General features: G+C 49.6%; 1 protein-coding gene across 5 annotated transcripts in view; it reads left to right on the forward strand.

Annotated features, from left to right (window-relative positions):
- The window catches only part of RAB22A (RAB22A, member RAS oncogene family), a 66,590-nt gene that overhangs the window by 23,341 nt on the left and 26,850 nt on the right, over positions 1-16,399 (forward strand). For all 5 annotated transcript variants that reach the window (XM_040459727.1, XM_040459726.1, XM_040459725.1 and 2 more), the window contains exon 3: positions 11,267-11,348. In XM_040459727.1, coding sequence (XP_040315661.1) covers positions 11,267-11,348 — 82 coding nt within the window. The remainder of the gene's footprint in view (positions 1-11,266; positions 11,349-16,399) is intronic.

A 16,399-nucleotide genomic window follows, 5' to 3' on the forward strand; every position in this document is an offset into this window, starting at 1 on the left:
AAAAAGAAAGCTAGAAATTCCATACAAGAGAAAAAACAAGAATGAAAAAAAAAAAGTGATGTATCCAAAAGAAGGCAGAAAAGGAGCGAAGAGACAAATGCCAAAATGGGAAATACCGCCAGCCATCTAAATGACTGCATTAAATGTCAGGTTTCTTGTTCCTAGCATTTATATATTTTCTAGATGCCACAGAGTGTTCTGCATTTCTGCGTACACTATCGTGTTTGTAGGTATGACCTCTGTGACAGTTTGGCAGTTTTTACCGTCTTTGTGCCTTCTTTTTTCTCTTTGTATTGGCTAGACGCTCCGGCCGGATGTTGGGTAGTAGTGGTGAGGGCGGGCAGCCACGCCCCGTCCGTAGAGCATGGCCAAGGTTAGGATGGATGCGGACCAGCCAGAGCCTGATGCGTTGCCTGGTGGGAGTGCACGCGATGCACCTGCTTTGAGGGACTCTCTTTTCATAGAAGTTAAACATGCATCTACCCTGTGACTCCACAGATCCCCTCGTAGGTAGTCACCCGAGAGAAGTTGACGTACATCCCTCCAGAAAGACCTGTGCAAGATGTCTTATTCATAGAAGCCAAAAACTTGATATTTGGAGAATTTCCCAAATATCCCTCAACAGGAGATTGGGGAGAGTGGTGTCTCCATCAGCGGAATACCAAACAGCAATAAAGAATTAACTACCGCATAATATAGTGGATTTCAAAATCATCGTTAAATGAAAGAAACTAGACAGAACAGAGTGTATTTTGTGATTTCATTGATAGATCCAAAAACAATCAAAACTGATCTGTGAAGTTGAAGTCACAATGGTTTGTGTGGCATGGGTACAAGAATGAACTAAAAATGGGCAGGAGGGAACTTTCTGGGGTGATGGAGGTGTTCTCTGGTTTGGGGCAATAGTGATAAGGGTATATGAACTGTCAAAACTCATTGAACCTGAAACCTGTGCCCTGTTTTTTATTTTACTTATTACTTTATTATTATTACTTATTACTTAATTATACTTCAACAAAATATATGTTTCTGTATATTTTCAAAGCCCTATGTTATCGGTACTGAAGTTCTTCCCAGTTTTCAAACGAGAGAATTGGGGCAGAGAGAGGTCTGTTGACTTGCTCAGTGATACACAGTTCGTGGCAAAAGCTGGGTGGTCTGGCTTAACGGTCCACACCCTTGCCCAGCGCCCTCATCTCGTACCCTGGCCCGGCAGTTCCCTGTCATGGACTTTATCCTTCAGATAAACTCCCATTAGTTCCACACAACAAAGTTAATAATTGTGCAAGGTTAGTCATTGCAGAATTGCTGATCAGTAGGGGTCTGGGTATATGATTTATGGTGCAGTCATTCAATAGAATATGATAAAGGGCAAGAGCCAGCTTGAGAAAAGCTTACATATTTTTTTTAATTAAAAATTTTTTTAATATTTATTTATTTTTGAGAGCGAGCGAGCACGAGCAGGGGAGGGACGGAGAGAGGGAGACACAGAATCCGAAGCAGGCTCCAGGCTCCGAGCTGTCAGCACAGAGCCCGACATGGGGCTCAAACTCACAAATGGTGAGATCATGACCTGAGCCAGAGTCGGACGCTTAACCGACTGAGCCACCCAGGCGCCCCTGGAAAACCTTATGTATGTATATTGGATGATCTCCTAGGTATAGGGTAGAGTGGAGACAAATCAAAGATACGAACTACATGCTACCATCTGTATTAAAAATAATGAAAGTACAAGGGGCACTGTACGTACCTGTGCTTGTGGAAACCCGAAGCATTTCTGAAAGGAGACTTAAGAAGCGGTGACATGAGCTTCCAGGGAGAGGAATTGAAGATCTGGGCAGAAGGGGTGGGAGGGAGACGTTCCAGCAGGCACCTGTTCCGTACATCTTGGGTAATGAAGCATATGAGTCTATATTACCTATTCAAAAAAATGAGTGAGTACAATTCCAATTTGGAAATGGCTGAAATAGCTCATCACCCACCTATTTGCGCGAGCTGACAGAAGCCGGCCTCAGGCTCCTCAGAACTGTCCCTCTCCCTCACGACAGTCAATGGCCTGTGGCTTGTGTGTGTCAGCCTCAACGTGTCCCTCCCTTTCCATCAAGCCTGCCCTGTCTTTCCCCTGGATCGTTTCTCTCCCTCCCTTCCTTCCTTGCTTCCTTATTTACTCCCCTGCCTTCTTTGGCATCCCTGCCCGTTTTCCCTCCGTCTTCTCCGTGCCCTCGCTCTCTGATGTCCCCCAGGCTTTGCCTGCATACCCACGCCTGCTTCTGCCCTGCGAGCTCCTTAAAAGCAGAAGTCCGTCTCGCTCATGCATGGCTTATTCAAGGCCTGGCATCTGACAGAGGGACCCAAAGCTCTGTTGCCTGCTTCCAGAATTCACCTCCAAAACAGGTCTGATAACAACATCCCTTCCCCTTCAGGGCCCCCCCCCTTGACCTCTAGCTGTCTTTCCCAAACACCATCTGTAAGTGGCTTGTGATGGTGCAGAGGAACATTTTAAGTTTCTATCAGGTGTCTTCCGGTCTCTCAGTCCGTGAAACCAGCGGGCTTTTAATTTTACCAACATTACTGCTTAGACAGACAAGGCAAAGTTAAGAAATAGGAGAGTGATTTTTCTTTTTTACCGTATTCAGTAGTGAGTGACACAGATGGATCACGGGGCAGACGTGATGGTGGTGGAGCTCTGGCCTTTGGGGAGCTGCTTGCTTACAGGAAACGGGGGGCCTCCCACGGGGTAGATGCTTATCACTGTGGAGAGTACAGTGGCTTCTGTCCCCAGCCTACCTAGAGCCTTTTCTGTGGTTCCCCGTCGGCACGTACCCCCCCCCCCCCCCCGCCGCCCAGTCTAACCATGCAGAACCCCTGGGATTCTTCCCGTACGTTCACAGTTTTGTGCTTTTGTTCCTGCTGTTTATCTTTATAGAATGTGACCCCCTTCTCCCTTGGGTCCTGTGTCCCTGTCAGCTGGGCAGACTCCCTCCTTAACTTGTGGGTTTGGCCCAAACTTCACCTCTTCTCTGAAGTCCTTGTTAGCGTGTTAGTTTCTTGTTGCTTCTCTGACGAGTTACAGCAACCTTAACTGGCTCACAGGAACACAGGTTTGTCATTTTATGGTTCTGAAAGTCGGAAGTCTGACACCTGATTCACTGGCCGAAACTCAGGCTGTTGGAGGAACTGGTTCCTTCCAGAGCCTCTGAGGGAAGACTCTGTTCCCTTGCCTTTTTCAGTTTCTGGTGGCTGCCTTAGTTTGGGGTTCTTTTGCCCATCCGTCTTCAGGACACATTGTCCTGGCCTCTGCCTCCGTCTTCACATCACCTTCTTCCCTGGCCCCGCCTCCTCCATCCCTTACAAGGACCCTTGTGATTTCATTGGGCCCATCAGGATCATCCAGGATCTTCGCCCCATCGCAAGACTCTTAACCTAACCGCATCTGCAAGATCCCTTCTGCCACGGAAGGTAACATAATCACAGGTTCTGGGATTGGGGTGTGGACATTCTGCCGGGGTAGGAGCATTGTTCAGCCTCCCACACCTGGCATCACCGCTTTCCTGGGTACTTAGATTTGGCTTTCCCTTTGTACCCCCACAACTCTGCCCTTCAGGATCTCCCAGAATATCTGCCTTGTAATTATCTGTTCACCTGACCGGTCCTCCCACCATGAGCCTCCTGGGGGCAGGGATGGAGGTACACTCATGTGGCCTGCCCAGTATTCCTTCCGTGCGGTAGAAGGCCACGTGTTTGAGGGAGTAGACGACCCAGCGCAAGACGGCATCACAGGGCCATGCTTCCAAGGACAGGGTCAGGGGCCTGGCCACCTGGCCAAGGATCCTAGCCGTGCCACTCACTGGCTATGTCCCCCCATGTCTTGTCTGCAAATTGCTGAGGAAGAGTCAGACCCAACTCAGAGACGCACAGTAAGGACTAAATGGGTCACACGTGTAAAAGTATGAGAATCCCCTGGAGTGCCTGGGTGGCTCAGTCAGTTGAGGATCTGACTCTTGATTTCGGCTCAGGTCTTGATCTCACAGTTCACAGGATCGGGCCCCTCACAGAATCTGCTTGGGATTCTCCCCCTCTCTCTGCCCCTCCCCTGCTCGTGCGTGCGTGCGTTCTCTCTCTCTCTCTCTCTCTCTCTCTCTCTCTCTCTCTCTGTCTCTCTCAAAATAAGTAAATAATCTTTAAAAAAAAAAAAAAAAGGCATGAAAATCCTTGATAGTAAAGAACACTGAACCCTGTCAGGATAGCTACCTTCATCACTGTTATTGTTGATTTTATTGTTTACGATACGGAAGCTTTTATATTACTGTAAGTTCTTCTTGACAAACTTAGGAAAGAGGAGGCTAAATTGTTACTAAATTTAGTTAGCTTTATGTTTAAAGCAATGTTTGCCTGGGTGCCTGGGTGGCTCAGTCGGTTAAGTGTTCGCTTCGATTTCCGCTCAGGTCGTGATCTCACGGTTTGTGGAGTCAAGCCCTCCATCGGGCTCTGTGCTGATAGTGTGGAACCTGCTTGGGATTCTCTCTCTCCTGCTGTCTCTGCCCCTACCCTGTTAGCGCACGCTCTCTCTCTCTCCGTCTCTCCAAAATAAATAAAAACATTAGAACTTTAGAAAAAAATAATAAAGTAATGTTTTCCTTGGTTTTAAATATTTTTTCAAAAGTTGTTAAAATGACAAAAGTATAGAAAGCCCTAAGGGATTTGCTTTAGGGTGACAGCGGACCTGTGGAGCAAACCATCCACACTGTGCAGTGACTGCCAAGAAGGAAGAACCACGCGGAGGGGTCGTAACCCTTAGACCTTGTCAGCCTAAGAGACACTAGTGTTTGAAGGAGCGGTTAGAGATAGTCCTGACCACAGAGCCCACTTAAGTAACTGAACTTATGGATACTCAGAGACTTTGGCTCTTTGAAGCCACGCTAACAGGAGACGCACGTGCCCTTCCATCCACTTAATTCTCACCGAGCGCCCATCAAGTGCCTTGCGCCATCCACAGCTCTTTCCAAGACCCCCGGTGTGTCCACTAGAGGAACTGCTAAATTTCATGTACTTCAGGTTTTTCATGTCTCAATCTTGGCGCATCAGTGGCCTTTCTATGACTATACATTACCTGGAGATCCGAGCATTGTTTGCCTGAAATTTAGAGTCGGCTAAGACATATTGAGTTGCTCATCCTTCAAAGGCACCACATAGCATCATAGGGATGAGCCTCCCATGTGCCATTCCAAGAAAGGGGCTGGCAGTCAAAAGAGGTATGGGAATGTGGTGGCGGGCACGCCCGTGTGCCGAGAGAGCTAACCAAGTCTACTCCAGTTAAAGGCACTTTCGAGATACCTTGTGGCAAGTATTCTCATTGGGAACACGTACTCCGACCAAAGATCACGACTACTTGGTGTGCATAGAAGTCGTATTTTTAGAATGTCATGAAAAATGGAGAAGTATATGAAAGGCATTCTAGCTTTAGGAAATAATGCTAGTGGGGATTTTAGATTAAAGAGGTAATAAGATCTGCCTAGCAGAGTGAAGAGAGATGGTTTAGTAGTGAAAAATAAGGTTATCAGACAAGTAAATGGCAGGCTGGAAAATAAAAATGTATCATTTGGATGGCAGGAAGCCATTGCCTGTTTTTCAAAAAGCGAGATACTGAAGTTATCAGACCGTCCGCATCATTTCACTTGAAGGCGAGAGGAGCGACCCTGCAGCGTGAGTGGCGATGGGAGGGACAAATTGTCGTAGTCCTGCTCCAAGATTAGGGTCCAATTTGGGAATTTATCTCGGGGGTTAAGGTTCAAGTATAGATCAAATATAAAATGAAGAAGCGGACAGTTCTACAAAACTGGATGCAAGTAACGAAGGACAAAGAGCAGTTGCTGACCAGTCCGTGTCCTGGGGAAGGCAGACACGGTGCTCCGATGGAGCACGCCGAGTTTGGTGCTGTTGCGCGGCGTGTGGAATAAGCCCTGTGTTCCCTGTACGTGTGACACGGTGGTGAAGTATCTGGGTCGTTTACAGTTGGGCGAGGCTTGGTCACATGTACAAAAGTTCTGTCGTCAACAGAGAAACATGTGAATCTTGGGGAGGGGTTCGTTGGGGTGAGTCATGCAGGAGACCTTCTGCCCCAGGGCCAGCCCAGGGCTCCGCTGGGGTCACTTGGGGGAGACACAGGTGACACCCCCATCCCCCCCCCGGGTCTGGCCCTAAGTCCGGGTGTCACCCCTGCGTAGTCTAATCAAACCCAAAGGCTGAAGAGGAAGAACTAGCTCTCACAGGTGTGCTAGGCCAAGATTTCAGACCGTCACAAATCAACAGAGATGCCCGTTGTAAATAAGAGGCCCTTGGGGGGCTCCGGGGAAGAGAGGAGAGGTGGGGGAGAGCTCCCGACTCCGCACATGAAGCAGCAGCAGAAAGAGCCCGTAGAGCGCCACCGCTTTCTCTTCGGCAGGACCCCAGAGGTCCCAGTGGAGGAGGGCACCGTAATTCTTCACGATGACCCCCCCAGGATTGCCCGTTGGCTGGCACAGAGCTGAGCGCCTGTGGCTGAGCAGGAGTGGGCAGGGAGGACTTCCCGGGCAGAGTCAGCCCTGTGCTGTCGAGCTTCATGCCCCCCGCCGTCCGCAAGGGCGCTCACCTGGCTGCGGTTGAAGGGCCGGGGTCCCCTGTAATTTCAGCTGTCCCCGCACTTCCGAAGTGCTGGGCCAAGACGCCCTGGTCCTGGTGAAGTGACGGATGGCAGAGTGGTTTATGGCAACACGGTAAATGTTTTGTCCGAAATCTAGGGGGGGAGGCGAGGAAGATACCCCCGTTACAGAGGAGGAGCTACAACAAGGCCCCTGAACCGGGCTTACATTTTCCTCAGGGGACTCAGACATTGCACAGGCAAATTAAAACAAAAAACAACCCGCAAACAAGCCAGTCAGGCGTGGCGCACAGATAGGTAGTAGGCGTCCTGGAGACAAACAGGGTGGGGTGCAGTTTGCAGGGCGGAAGCTGCCTGGTTTCGGGGCGCTGCGCAGGCTCTGGGATCATTGGCAATTGAGCTAAGGTGGGAAGAATAAGGACTCTAGCCATGGGTCAGCTGAGGGAAGAGTACTGCAGGAAAAGGGGCCGCCAGTGTGAAGGCAGAAGCAGGAACGGTTGGAAGGATCTGAGACGGGGAGCAGAAGACCACGTGGCTGCAGCGGCCCGGACAGGATGTGCCAGATCGGGGTCGGGCAGCGCGACGGAAAAGACCTCTCTGACTTCCCTGAGGTGAGAAAGACGGAAGTCACAGTCAGTGTGAATGGCAGTGTGTTCATTCTCAAGTTGGGAGGGTTGACTGGGGAACACTTTGGGGGACTGAGGGCTTATGACCTTTGTTGTCCCTGAGAAGGCCGAACCAAGCTGCTGCCCGAAAGGGAGTGGAGCGGGGGTGGAGGGGACTGGAAAGTAGTCACAGCAAATCATGACGAGTAATTAGGAGTAATTGCTATGTGGAACGAGAGGCCACAGAGTGCCGCAGCTCTAAAACGACAGTCTCCACACTGGTCCACACAGCTCTGAGGCTCTCCTCCAGCAAGGCAGTCCCCCCCCCCCCACCAACCCCCTGCCCCCCTGCCAGAGGGGACCAGGTGCAGGGGCTCCTTGGGGCCCTCGGCCCTTCCCTGCTTCCGCCTGTACCACAACCTTTGTTTCACCCACGGAGATACAAGGTTAAGTTGGGAGTAGATTTGGGTGCTCGTGGATTGGTGTCAGCATATGGGAGCCTTAGGGGACCTGACTGGGAGCACGCAGGCCTGGAAAGGCACCGGGCAGCGTGACTTGACTTGGCTGCGCCAGACTGTCACGGCACTTACTGGCCTCCCGGGGAAAGGGAGCCCCTCCTTTGGGTGACTGGCTTCAGCTTTTCTGGTGCTAGCCAGGCGGGGAGTTCGGTACCTCTCCGTGGGCATCCGTGTGGGTGAGCGGGCGCGTGTGCTTGTGGACGTGTGCCTGCACTCACGGACATTAGAACCAAACGCAATTACCTTTGTGACCAGGGGGTGGGTCTCTGGCCCCGGTCCACCCCCTCCCTCTCCTCTGGGATTTGGCACATTCAACTTGGTGCCCGTGGCCAGGGATGCAGCTGCGCGTCTGTCTGGTCCATTCGAGAATGGTCCGCGCCCCACACTAGCTAGAGATGGATGGGGGAGAGAACAGGAGAAACCACTCCCTGATTTGTAAGTCACACGAAGCCATAGTCGAACTCTGATAGGCCGATGTCATTCCTGTGTGCTGGTTCGAAGGACAGCAGCAGAGCCAAGGCAGTGAGAAAGCCGGGGACTGTGAAGGCAGACCCCAGACCTTGCTTGCACTGGTTAGGGAATCCCGGGTCACCTCGGCTGGAGGGGAGGGAGCAGCTCTGGGCCCGGAGATGATAGTCACACGAGACTTATTCAGAGTGGAAGGCCAGGTCACCTCCCCAGCCACCCTCTCTTCTCTGGGGCCCTCCACTTCCGGTTGACTTCTGAGGCCCGTCCCATCCATCCACTCCTTTAGTTCCTTGAATCTCATCCACATCAGCCCCCTCCCTCCATCTCCTGCCTCTGGCTCCCTGGTGTAACCCCGCGCGCCGCGCCCCGAGACCTCTCCTAAGACAGACATCAAAGGATGCCCTAAGAGGGTCTTCCCAAAGGGTGCTTGCTCAGACACTGTCGCTATGTCAGAGTTCGTTTCTTTGCTTCTCTCTTGTCTTCAGACTGTAAGGGGCAGGGATTGTAACTCAGCGCCACCTGCACCCCCCAGCACACTGGGGATTGTAAGTATGTTCAGTGATAACAGACAGTAGACCAAAGGGGTGTGATGAACTAAGCGTTAACTTGTTTGTTGCAGATGTGACCCAGGTCTCAAGGGCAGGCTCTGGAGCTGCTGTGGGCTGGGAAGTCATGTGTGCTTTGAAATGTCCGCTACTTGAGTGCCCAGCATCTGGTGGGCCTGGGGTGCTGGGGGCCAATGAGGAAACTCGACCTTCTGGTGCGCCATCAGTGGGTTTTCGCGATGAATGAGACACTGCATTCGCGCTGTCGAGCCCTTGCCAATGTGCTTGCTTCTCGTAAGAAAAAGCCCGGAGACTTTTCTGGGTGGTCGAGACAGAAGGACAGATGAGACTCCTACAGACACGAAGAACAAGAAACCGGCAGATGTGGCTGCAAGAAGACCTCAGTTGAGCTTGCAGAGCTCACTTGACTCGCCAGAGCTCCGTGTAGACAAGAAGGAGGTGTGTCAAGAGTGATGACGGTGGGGAGCTGGGAGAGTGGTCTCGGGTCAGACAGCAAGTTGGATTTAATCTGTCAGATTCTTATGTTGCATCGCAGCTGCCATTTTACGTGTCTTTCACCTGAGTAGTGAACCCGTGTATTCGTTAAAGGAGAAATCGTTGGCAGATGGTTGAGCGTTGGGGAATTCTGATTCTGGAATGAAACATTCCCTTTTAATTGTTGCATATACCTTTCTCGTCTTTTTGTCTCCTTGAAGCATATTTCTTCTCTTGCTCTCTGAGCGGCCAAAATGGATGCGTTGGGTGCGTTGGTTCTGTTCACAGGCCTCTATTGGATGCCTGTTGTCACTCTTCAATGTAACACCACAGCCGTAATTGATGGAGAGTTGAGCTGTAAGCTTTTAGGACTAATTGCAGAGTCTAAACTAAAACATTTCCTGGAGCTGCCTTTAAATAATAATAATAATACCTTGTATAGGTATAGTGCTTTACAATTTACAAAGCACTTCCCCATGCCTCATAGCATTTAATCTTCACAAGAAACACTGCTTTTTGAATGCTCAGATCTTTCCTAAGTGAGAGATCACGTCGCACATCCTGATTTAATCATGGTGGGTCGTCAGAAGTTTCTGATACGATAACCATTTATCGAGCACCGTCTATGCATAAAGCACTTTACTAAGGATACCAAGGGGTAAATTTCCAGTAAATAAATATCCAGTAAATAGTACCTGTCCAATAAATGTGATCTTGCTTCCTCATCACAGTCACTATTCCAGAGGCTGCTTGCTAAACCATAAACTGATATAAATATTGCCAGGCATTCATTGTATTAGAGTTTAAGCTTTTAAAACTAAGGATTCTGATACTTCTCTAAACTCCGTGATTCTTCAGAAAGTCATTCTATGGATTTCAGCTTGCACTTTCTTAAAGAACTTGCACAATTAACTTGAATCTCAAAAAATATTTCAGACATCCTGTGTATTTGAAAATGCCTAGCCGTCGCATTCATGTCCTGATTAAGATGATTAGGGTAGGATTCTAAGAGTACGACTTGGCCCTCGGCCCCAGAAGGCTTGTTATCCAGTACAAAAGAAGGCATAATCATCTCTGGGTTCTGCCAGCAGCCTGATAGGCCACGTGGAGGAGCCTGGGGGACAAAGGACTTCCCAGGAGGGAGCCGTCTGCCTGAGATGCGGGTAGAACACCGGATAACACTGGAGCTGAGCCCAGCCCCAGGACTTTGAGCCTGTGTCCAGGAGCCCCCAGAGTGTCCAGGCATATGCTCTGGGCCACCGTGGCTCCTCACAGGATCTCCAAAGAGGAGAAGACCCCCAAACGATAGGGACCTTCCAAGGCCTTGGGGCAGGGTGGTCTCTCAGAGTGAGTGACCTACCCACCGTCCCTCCTTCCCCATCGAGGGCAGGGTCAGGCCCAGAGGGCTGGTGTGGCCCACCGGGTCAGCTGGAACTCGGAAGTGGCCCCCAGGTCATCATGTCTTCGGCCGTCCTCTTGCTCCTTGTTTGGCACCTGAATTTTGTTAACTCTAGTGTTGCACGACCTCTCACTCAGCTACTTGTATAGTCGGTGTGGTTGGGGAATGGGGAGCACAAACCGCAACGGCCTATTATTTTTTATTAGTGCACTCCCTTCCTGGACGCACGGGTTTTTTTAGAAAGTTTTCCCATGATACCATCTTTGTTAATAACAGCTTCTGTGTAGTTTACAAGGGAGGTCCATATCTAGATTACCAGATCGTCTCTTGGTTCTTTTGATAAGGAGCTTAGGCAATCCCAAACCAAAGAACTCTTTGGGGCAGATGTGCCGAATGCTTTCTTTTGACCCAGCATATGCAGCTAGCGTCCGAGCCTCCCATAAATACTCCGGAGAGGACCACAATTAGGAGATGGGGTGGAGCGGGAGTGTGAGCTTAAGTCTAAGTGATGTTTCCAACTGGGGCTGGCGTCGTGCTTTAAATAAAAGTATTTTATTTCTAAATAAAAGTATTCTGATCATTTAGGTCTCTCTTTATAGGGCATCTTTTATGACCAAGACTGTCCAGTACCAAAATGAGCTACACAAATTCCTAATCTGGGATACAGCTGGACAAGAACGAGTAAGTTGCCCTTTAATTTACTATGTGTTCTTCTGAGGCCCACAGTAAAGCTCCGACCAAACTGTCATTGTCCCCATCATTCCACGTCACTCACTTCTCTCCCGCGCACCAGAGACGCATTTATTTCCATTTGCGTGGGCCAGCCTTTTTCTTTTCAATTAGAGCCACAAAGTCCACTGATGGAGAAAGTGATAATGGGCACTGAGGGCATTTTTATACTTTTTAGTGTCTCGGAGTAAATGCTGACTAACAGGCCTGATAAAATCCCACTCAGAGCATTGTGTGTAATTTGGGGCTCCATCCTCTAGCAAAGATATAAAAGAATTAGTGGTCGAAAGGGAGAGTTAAGCACATCTCATTTATAGCTGCCTTTTAAAAGCTAAAGAGGGAACTTTACAGCATATAAACTTTGAGGTTTAAGTGAAACGGATGAGCTAACACGGAGCTGAGCAATAGGTAGTTAATAAACGCCTGACGATAAAATTGTCCGAGATGGTTCTCTGCATAAGGAAGAGCCTGAACCAGGGGTGGGGCCCGGGCCAGGGCATCCTGTGCAGAATGGGATTTCCTGAGGCCCACCCGTATTGGACTGGGGTGGGAAGGCAGGGAAGGGGACAGACACTTCTCTGCTGCCTCGTTTTCCCTCTGGGCTCCGTGTCTGATTTCCCTGTCAAGGGGCCTCTGGCAGCCACCCCATTATTCAGCTGCTGTTTAATTTTGTTTTCAAGCAGTACTATCAAAACAGAACATCTGATGGATGCACGGTGCTATCGTAAGCTCTTAAAAGGGTAGCAGAAGTAACCAGGAGAAATAGTCTGTCGTCACGGTCTTATCTAAGACGCCATAGATACCGCGTACGCTAACAGATCTGACAAGAGTCGTCACAGACAAATGGAGGAAGACAAAACAAGCCATTACTGTTGTCCTAGACGTAGACACCATACATTTGTACAGATTTCACGTCTTAAGTTGGCTCTGTTTGGTTTCTTCTGTCGTTTTCTTGTTTGTTTTTTTAACGCTGGATGTCGTGCCCTGCGTCCAATTACTCATCTGAGATATGTCTGCCTCATCTCCCACTCCCCACTCCTACTCTGTTTGTGTTGTGCACCTAGAATGGAGCAGTTAGGACAGCTAGACCTTTGCTAACCATCACTCTCCCAGCCTTCACAAGCGTGGCTTCCCGAAGCCTTTGTGAATGTATCTGTAGACACAGCCCTGGCGTCTGTCCTATTAGCCAAGAACGCCTGTGGCTCTTCGTACCAATAATATATGTACCTTTCACTGAATCCCCAAGTTCCAATTACCCCCTCCCATATATTTGATGATCCAGCAAAACCCTCATCATAAAGAATCATGCTAGAATATAGATTCCATTATACTTTGAATCTGAGCCTGTCCTAGGATACACCATGATGTATAACATCTCTTTTTTCTAGAACATAAAAAAAGAATAACACAGCGCTTTACGCCTCTCCCTTACCGCTACCATAATAGCAGGTTCTTTTAAGTTTTGTAATTAGCTGGCTCGCCTGCCTCTTGTTGCCCCACTTGTGATTGATTCTGCGGTGGGGTAGTTGCTCCGGGATGCAAGTCTACCTCCCCCTGACCCGAAGCTGGGGGCTCGCTTAGGGGATGGGCAGCGGACGGGCGGGGCTGGGGAGAGCCGCCCCGTGGAACCCCGTTCCGTGGAGACCGTCGGGAGAGGAACGCCAGCCACGGGGCAGGAGTGACATCCAAGCCAGCCAGGCCGCACGGGGTTTAAGAAAAGCAAAACATCTGACAGCCGACCACAGACGGTTGAAATGCCGTGAGCCTCCTACGAGACCCGTCCGTGGGCTCGCTCTGACTGCCAGCTTGTCCTGGGCGAGCCCTTTAAGACCTGAGTGTGCCACACTCGGCCAGACTCCATTTTCGTCACTTCCCCCCCGTTTAACTTTGGGACCAGGCTGCTTATGGTCCTCCACCGTGCCATGTGGTCCCCTCCCCTCGTCCCTGTGCACTGTTGTTCCCTCGGCTCGGAATACCCTCCCTCCCACTTGAGCCTAGAAAGCTCATATCCAGCCTTCCAAACTCACCTCTGATGTCACCTCAAGGGGGGGCTTTCCTAGCATCCCTGCTCTTCTCAGAGAAGTGACTGCATTGCCGCCTGCCCCGTTGCTCACAGCCGAGTCTGGAAGTCGCCTTGGACGCGTCCTTCCTCAGCTGCCCCCACATTTTGCTCATTCCGCGTGCCGGGCAGCTGTGTCTTCTGAATGTACGTCACATACGGTCACCTCCCTCCACCTCTCCTGCCAGCGCTCCGCTCTCAGCCACCTGTGACTCACAGAGGGTCCCTGTAGCCTTTTAACTGGTCCCCTGCTTCCCCCTTCCCAGCCTGCCACCCTGTGTCACTTCTCCTCACAGGACCTGGAGGGATCTTCTGAAAACAGGAATCAGACACTACTCTCTTCCTTCAGTGGCTTCCCACTGCTTCTTTCACAATAGCCAAGGCCTAAATGGCGGCCTACAAAGTCCTGCACGGCCTGCCCTGCCTTCTAGCCCCGGTGCCCCTCCTGGCTCATCCACCCTCTCACCCGCCGAGTTCCAGCCCACTAGCCTCCACTCAGTTCCTCAAATGCCCCAGGGCCCTTGCCTCTCAGGCCTTAGGTACATCCCTCCTTCTGCTCTCTTCCTCTGCTCAGAGCATGGCCCGCCGGCCCAGCCTGTTAGGCTCAGGTTCAATGACACACCCTGGAGTTTTCCCTAACCCCCCTGTACCGAAGCAGGACCCCAGTGCGTGCTCCATCACTGCCCCCTGTTCATTTTCCTGAGGACCCTCATTACAAGTTGCAGTTAGATGACCTGTCTACTGAGCTTGATTGACAAGAGCTGGAACCAGTGTCCTTTCACTGCCCTGTTCCCGTGGCCTAGCATAGTGCCTGACAAAGCACTGATGATCAGACGTTGGTTGAACCGATCAGTGAAGGAACTCTTCAGAGTATTTCCTTGTGTCCCACACGGTCTTTGATTGCCCCCATCCACGGGATTGTCGATTTCCTCACTTGTGTCTTCTGTTAGACTGTGAGCTCCTGGTGGGCAGAGACTGTATTCACGTCTGTGCTCTCAGCCCCTGGCACACAGTATTGATGTCAGTGGACTTAGTCATTTGACTGCCAGCCCTATCTTTGCACAGATGAGAAGGACAGATCCTCTGCCTACTGTTACCATGTGAGTATTGCATGCCTCAAATTATAAAGTTCTGGTATTTGCGTACGTATTGTTCAGTTCTCTACAGTAGTAACGTACATCATGGAACCAAAAGGCGCCATAAAATGAGAATCCTTTCTGATGAACCGACCGTTCAGACATCCTCCCCATTGGACCCTCGCATCTGTTGCTGTCTATGGTTTTGGCAGGTGGATTGTCTTTCTGATGGTCTGGTTGCAGTTGATTTGCAAATTGATTTCATTACATCAACGAAAGTGATTTTGGAGAACTTCACAAATGTCATGCAAAGCCATTGACAGTAGGGATCTTGTTAAATGATGAGGAAAATACCGATAAGGATGATGATATAAGTGTTTCAGAAGATAATGATTTGTGGACCAAAGAGTTGAGCAGCCTAGGAAAAGCTGATGGAGTCCTCAGATATTTTTGCGAAAATTTCCTTTTTATGACAGGATAGGAGAGTCAAGCATGAAATGAAAGACAGACATCGTATTGTGCTAGCATATTGTTTCATCAGGAGAATCACAAGTCCTCAATCAACTTCGATGCAGTGTTCATTCAGGAAACTAGCTCGTGCTTGCGATGATAAACCCAATGTTTTCCCTAACATCACATGAAATGAAACTTGTTTTCATAATTTAAATTTATTTTCTCAAGAGAGTGCCTTTGTCAGATCTTTGTGTCACTCTTTGCTATCCTAAGTGAATTCATTTGAAGTGACCTCCCTCCATCAGTCATCCTTCACTAACAAGGACATCAGCGGTGGCATGGAGGCAGAGCCAGCAGCACGCACGCAAGCTCCACAGATCCCATAAATACCCCAGAAATGGAGAAACATTTCAGATACTTTTGCCAAGAAAGCTTCTGAACCACAATCTAATAGATGCTGTGTCCAGTCCTTAGATTTATGACTCTGAATCTTAATGTGGATTCTCCTGATGACCGTTCCCAGAGGTCAGAGCGCCAGGAAGGCACAAAGTCTGTTACTGTCCTGTTTTAAAATCGGGAAAACGTGTAGTAGCTGAGTATCATGCTAGAGCTGGGGTTGACACTCTGGCTTGTCAACCAATGCAGCCTGCTGCCTGTTTCTAGAAGTAAAGTTTTATTGATATACAACCGTACTTTTTTGTTTATGTAGTCTATAGCTACTTTCAGTAGATTTCTTTAGTAGTAGAGTTGAGTAGTTGTGACAGAGATCAAATGACCCACAAAGCCCAAAATCTTGACTACGTGGTCTTTTCCAGAAAAGGTTTTGCCAACCTTGATCCAGAGACAGATTTGGAGCAGAGACGTGCAGATGTCCTCTGAGTGTCTTTTTAAACCACCACTTTCTTTCTTTACATCAAAAGGTCATGGAAAGAGTTTCAGTGTCAATAACGGCAGAGTGGCTTCTAAGGGACTAACCCTCCCAGAGACAACAATTATACACAAACTCTGGACAAAACATTAAAAAACAATTCTGAAGGCACTGCCGAAAGTAGTCTTTCGGGGACTACAGAAGGGATGGCCATGGTGAGGCTCATGTTTTTTTGTAGCTTTTCCCCAGAGGCCGCTCTCCAGACCATGCAGCACAAGGTAGCTAGGACTCACACAGAAAGCCCTGGTTTTTAGCTTGTGGTATTTGAGGACAGAGTTTGATGCTGCTAGAGACTCTGGGGGAAGGGGGCGCAAATCCCAGAAAAGATGGACCCAACAAGGAAGCAGCCTCTAAAATCCGCTCATGAATTCCCCTCAAGCCTCCATTTGACCCCCAGTTGCAAATGCACAGGGGAGACGCTAAGGAACTGGACAGAAAAACAACAGCTAGAGCGGTGACAAGGCTGAGCAGAGGTTCGGCCCCTGCT

Source organism: Herpailurus yagouaroundi, unplaced genomic scaffold, assembly GCF_014898765.1.
Source record: "Herpailurus yagouaroundi ecotype Mexico unplaced genomic scaffold, PumYag 246, whole genome shotgun sequence".
NCBI classification, from domain to species: Eukaryota; Metazoa; Chordata; class Mammalia; order Carnivora; family Felidae; genus Herpailurus; species Herpailurus yagouaroundi.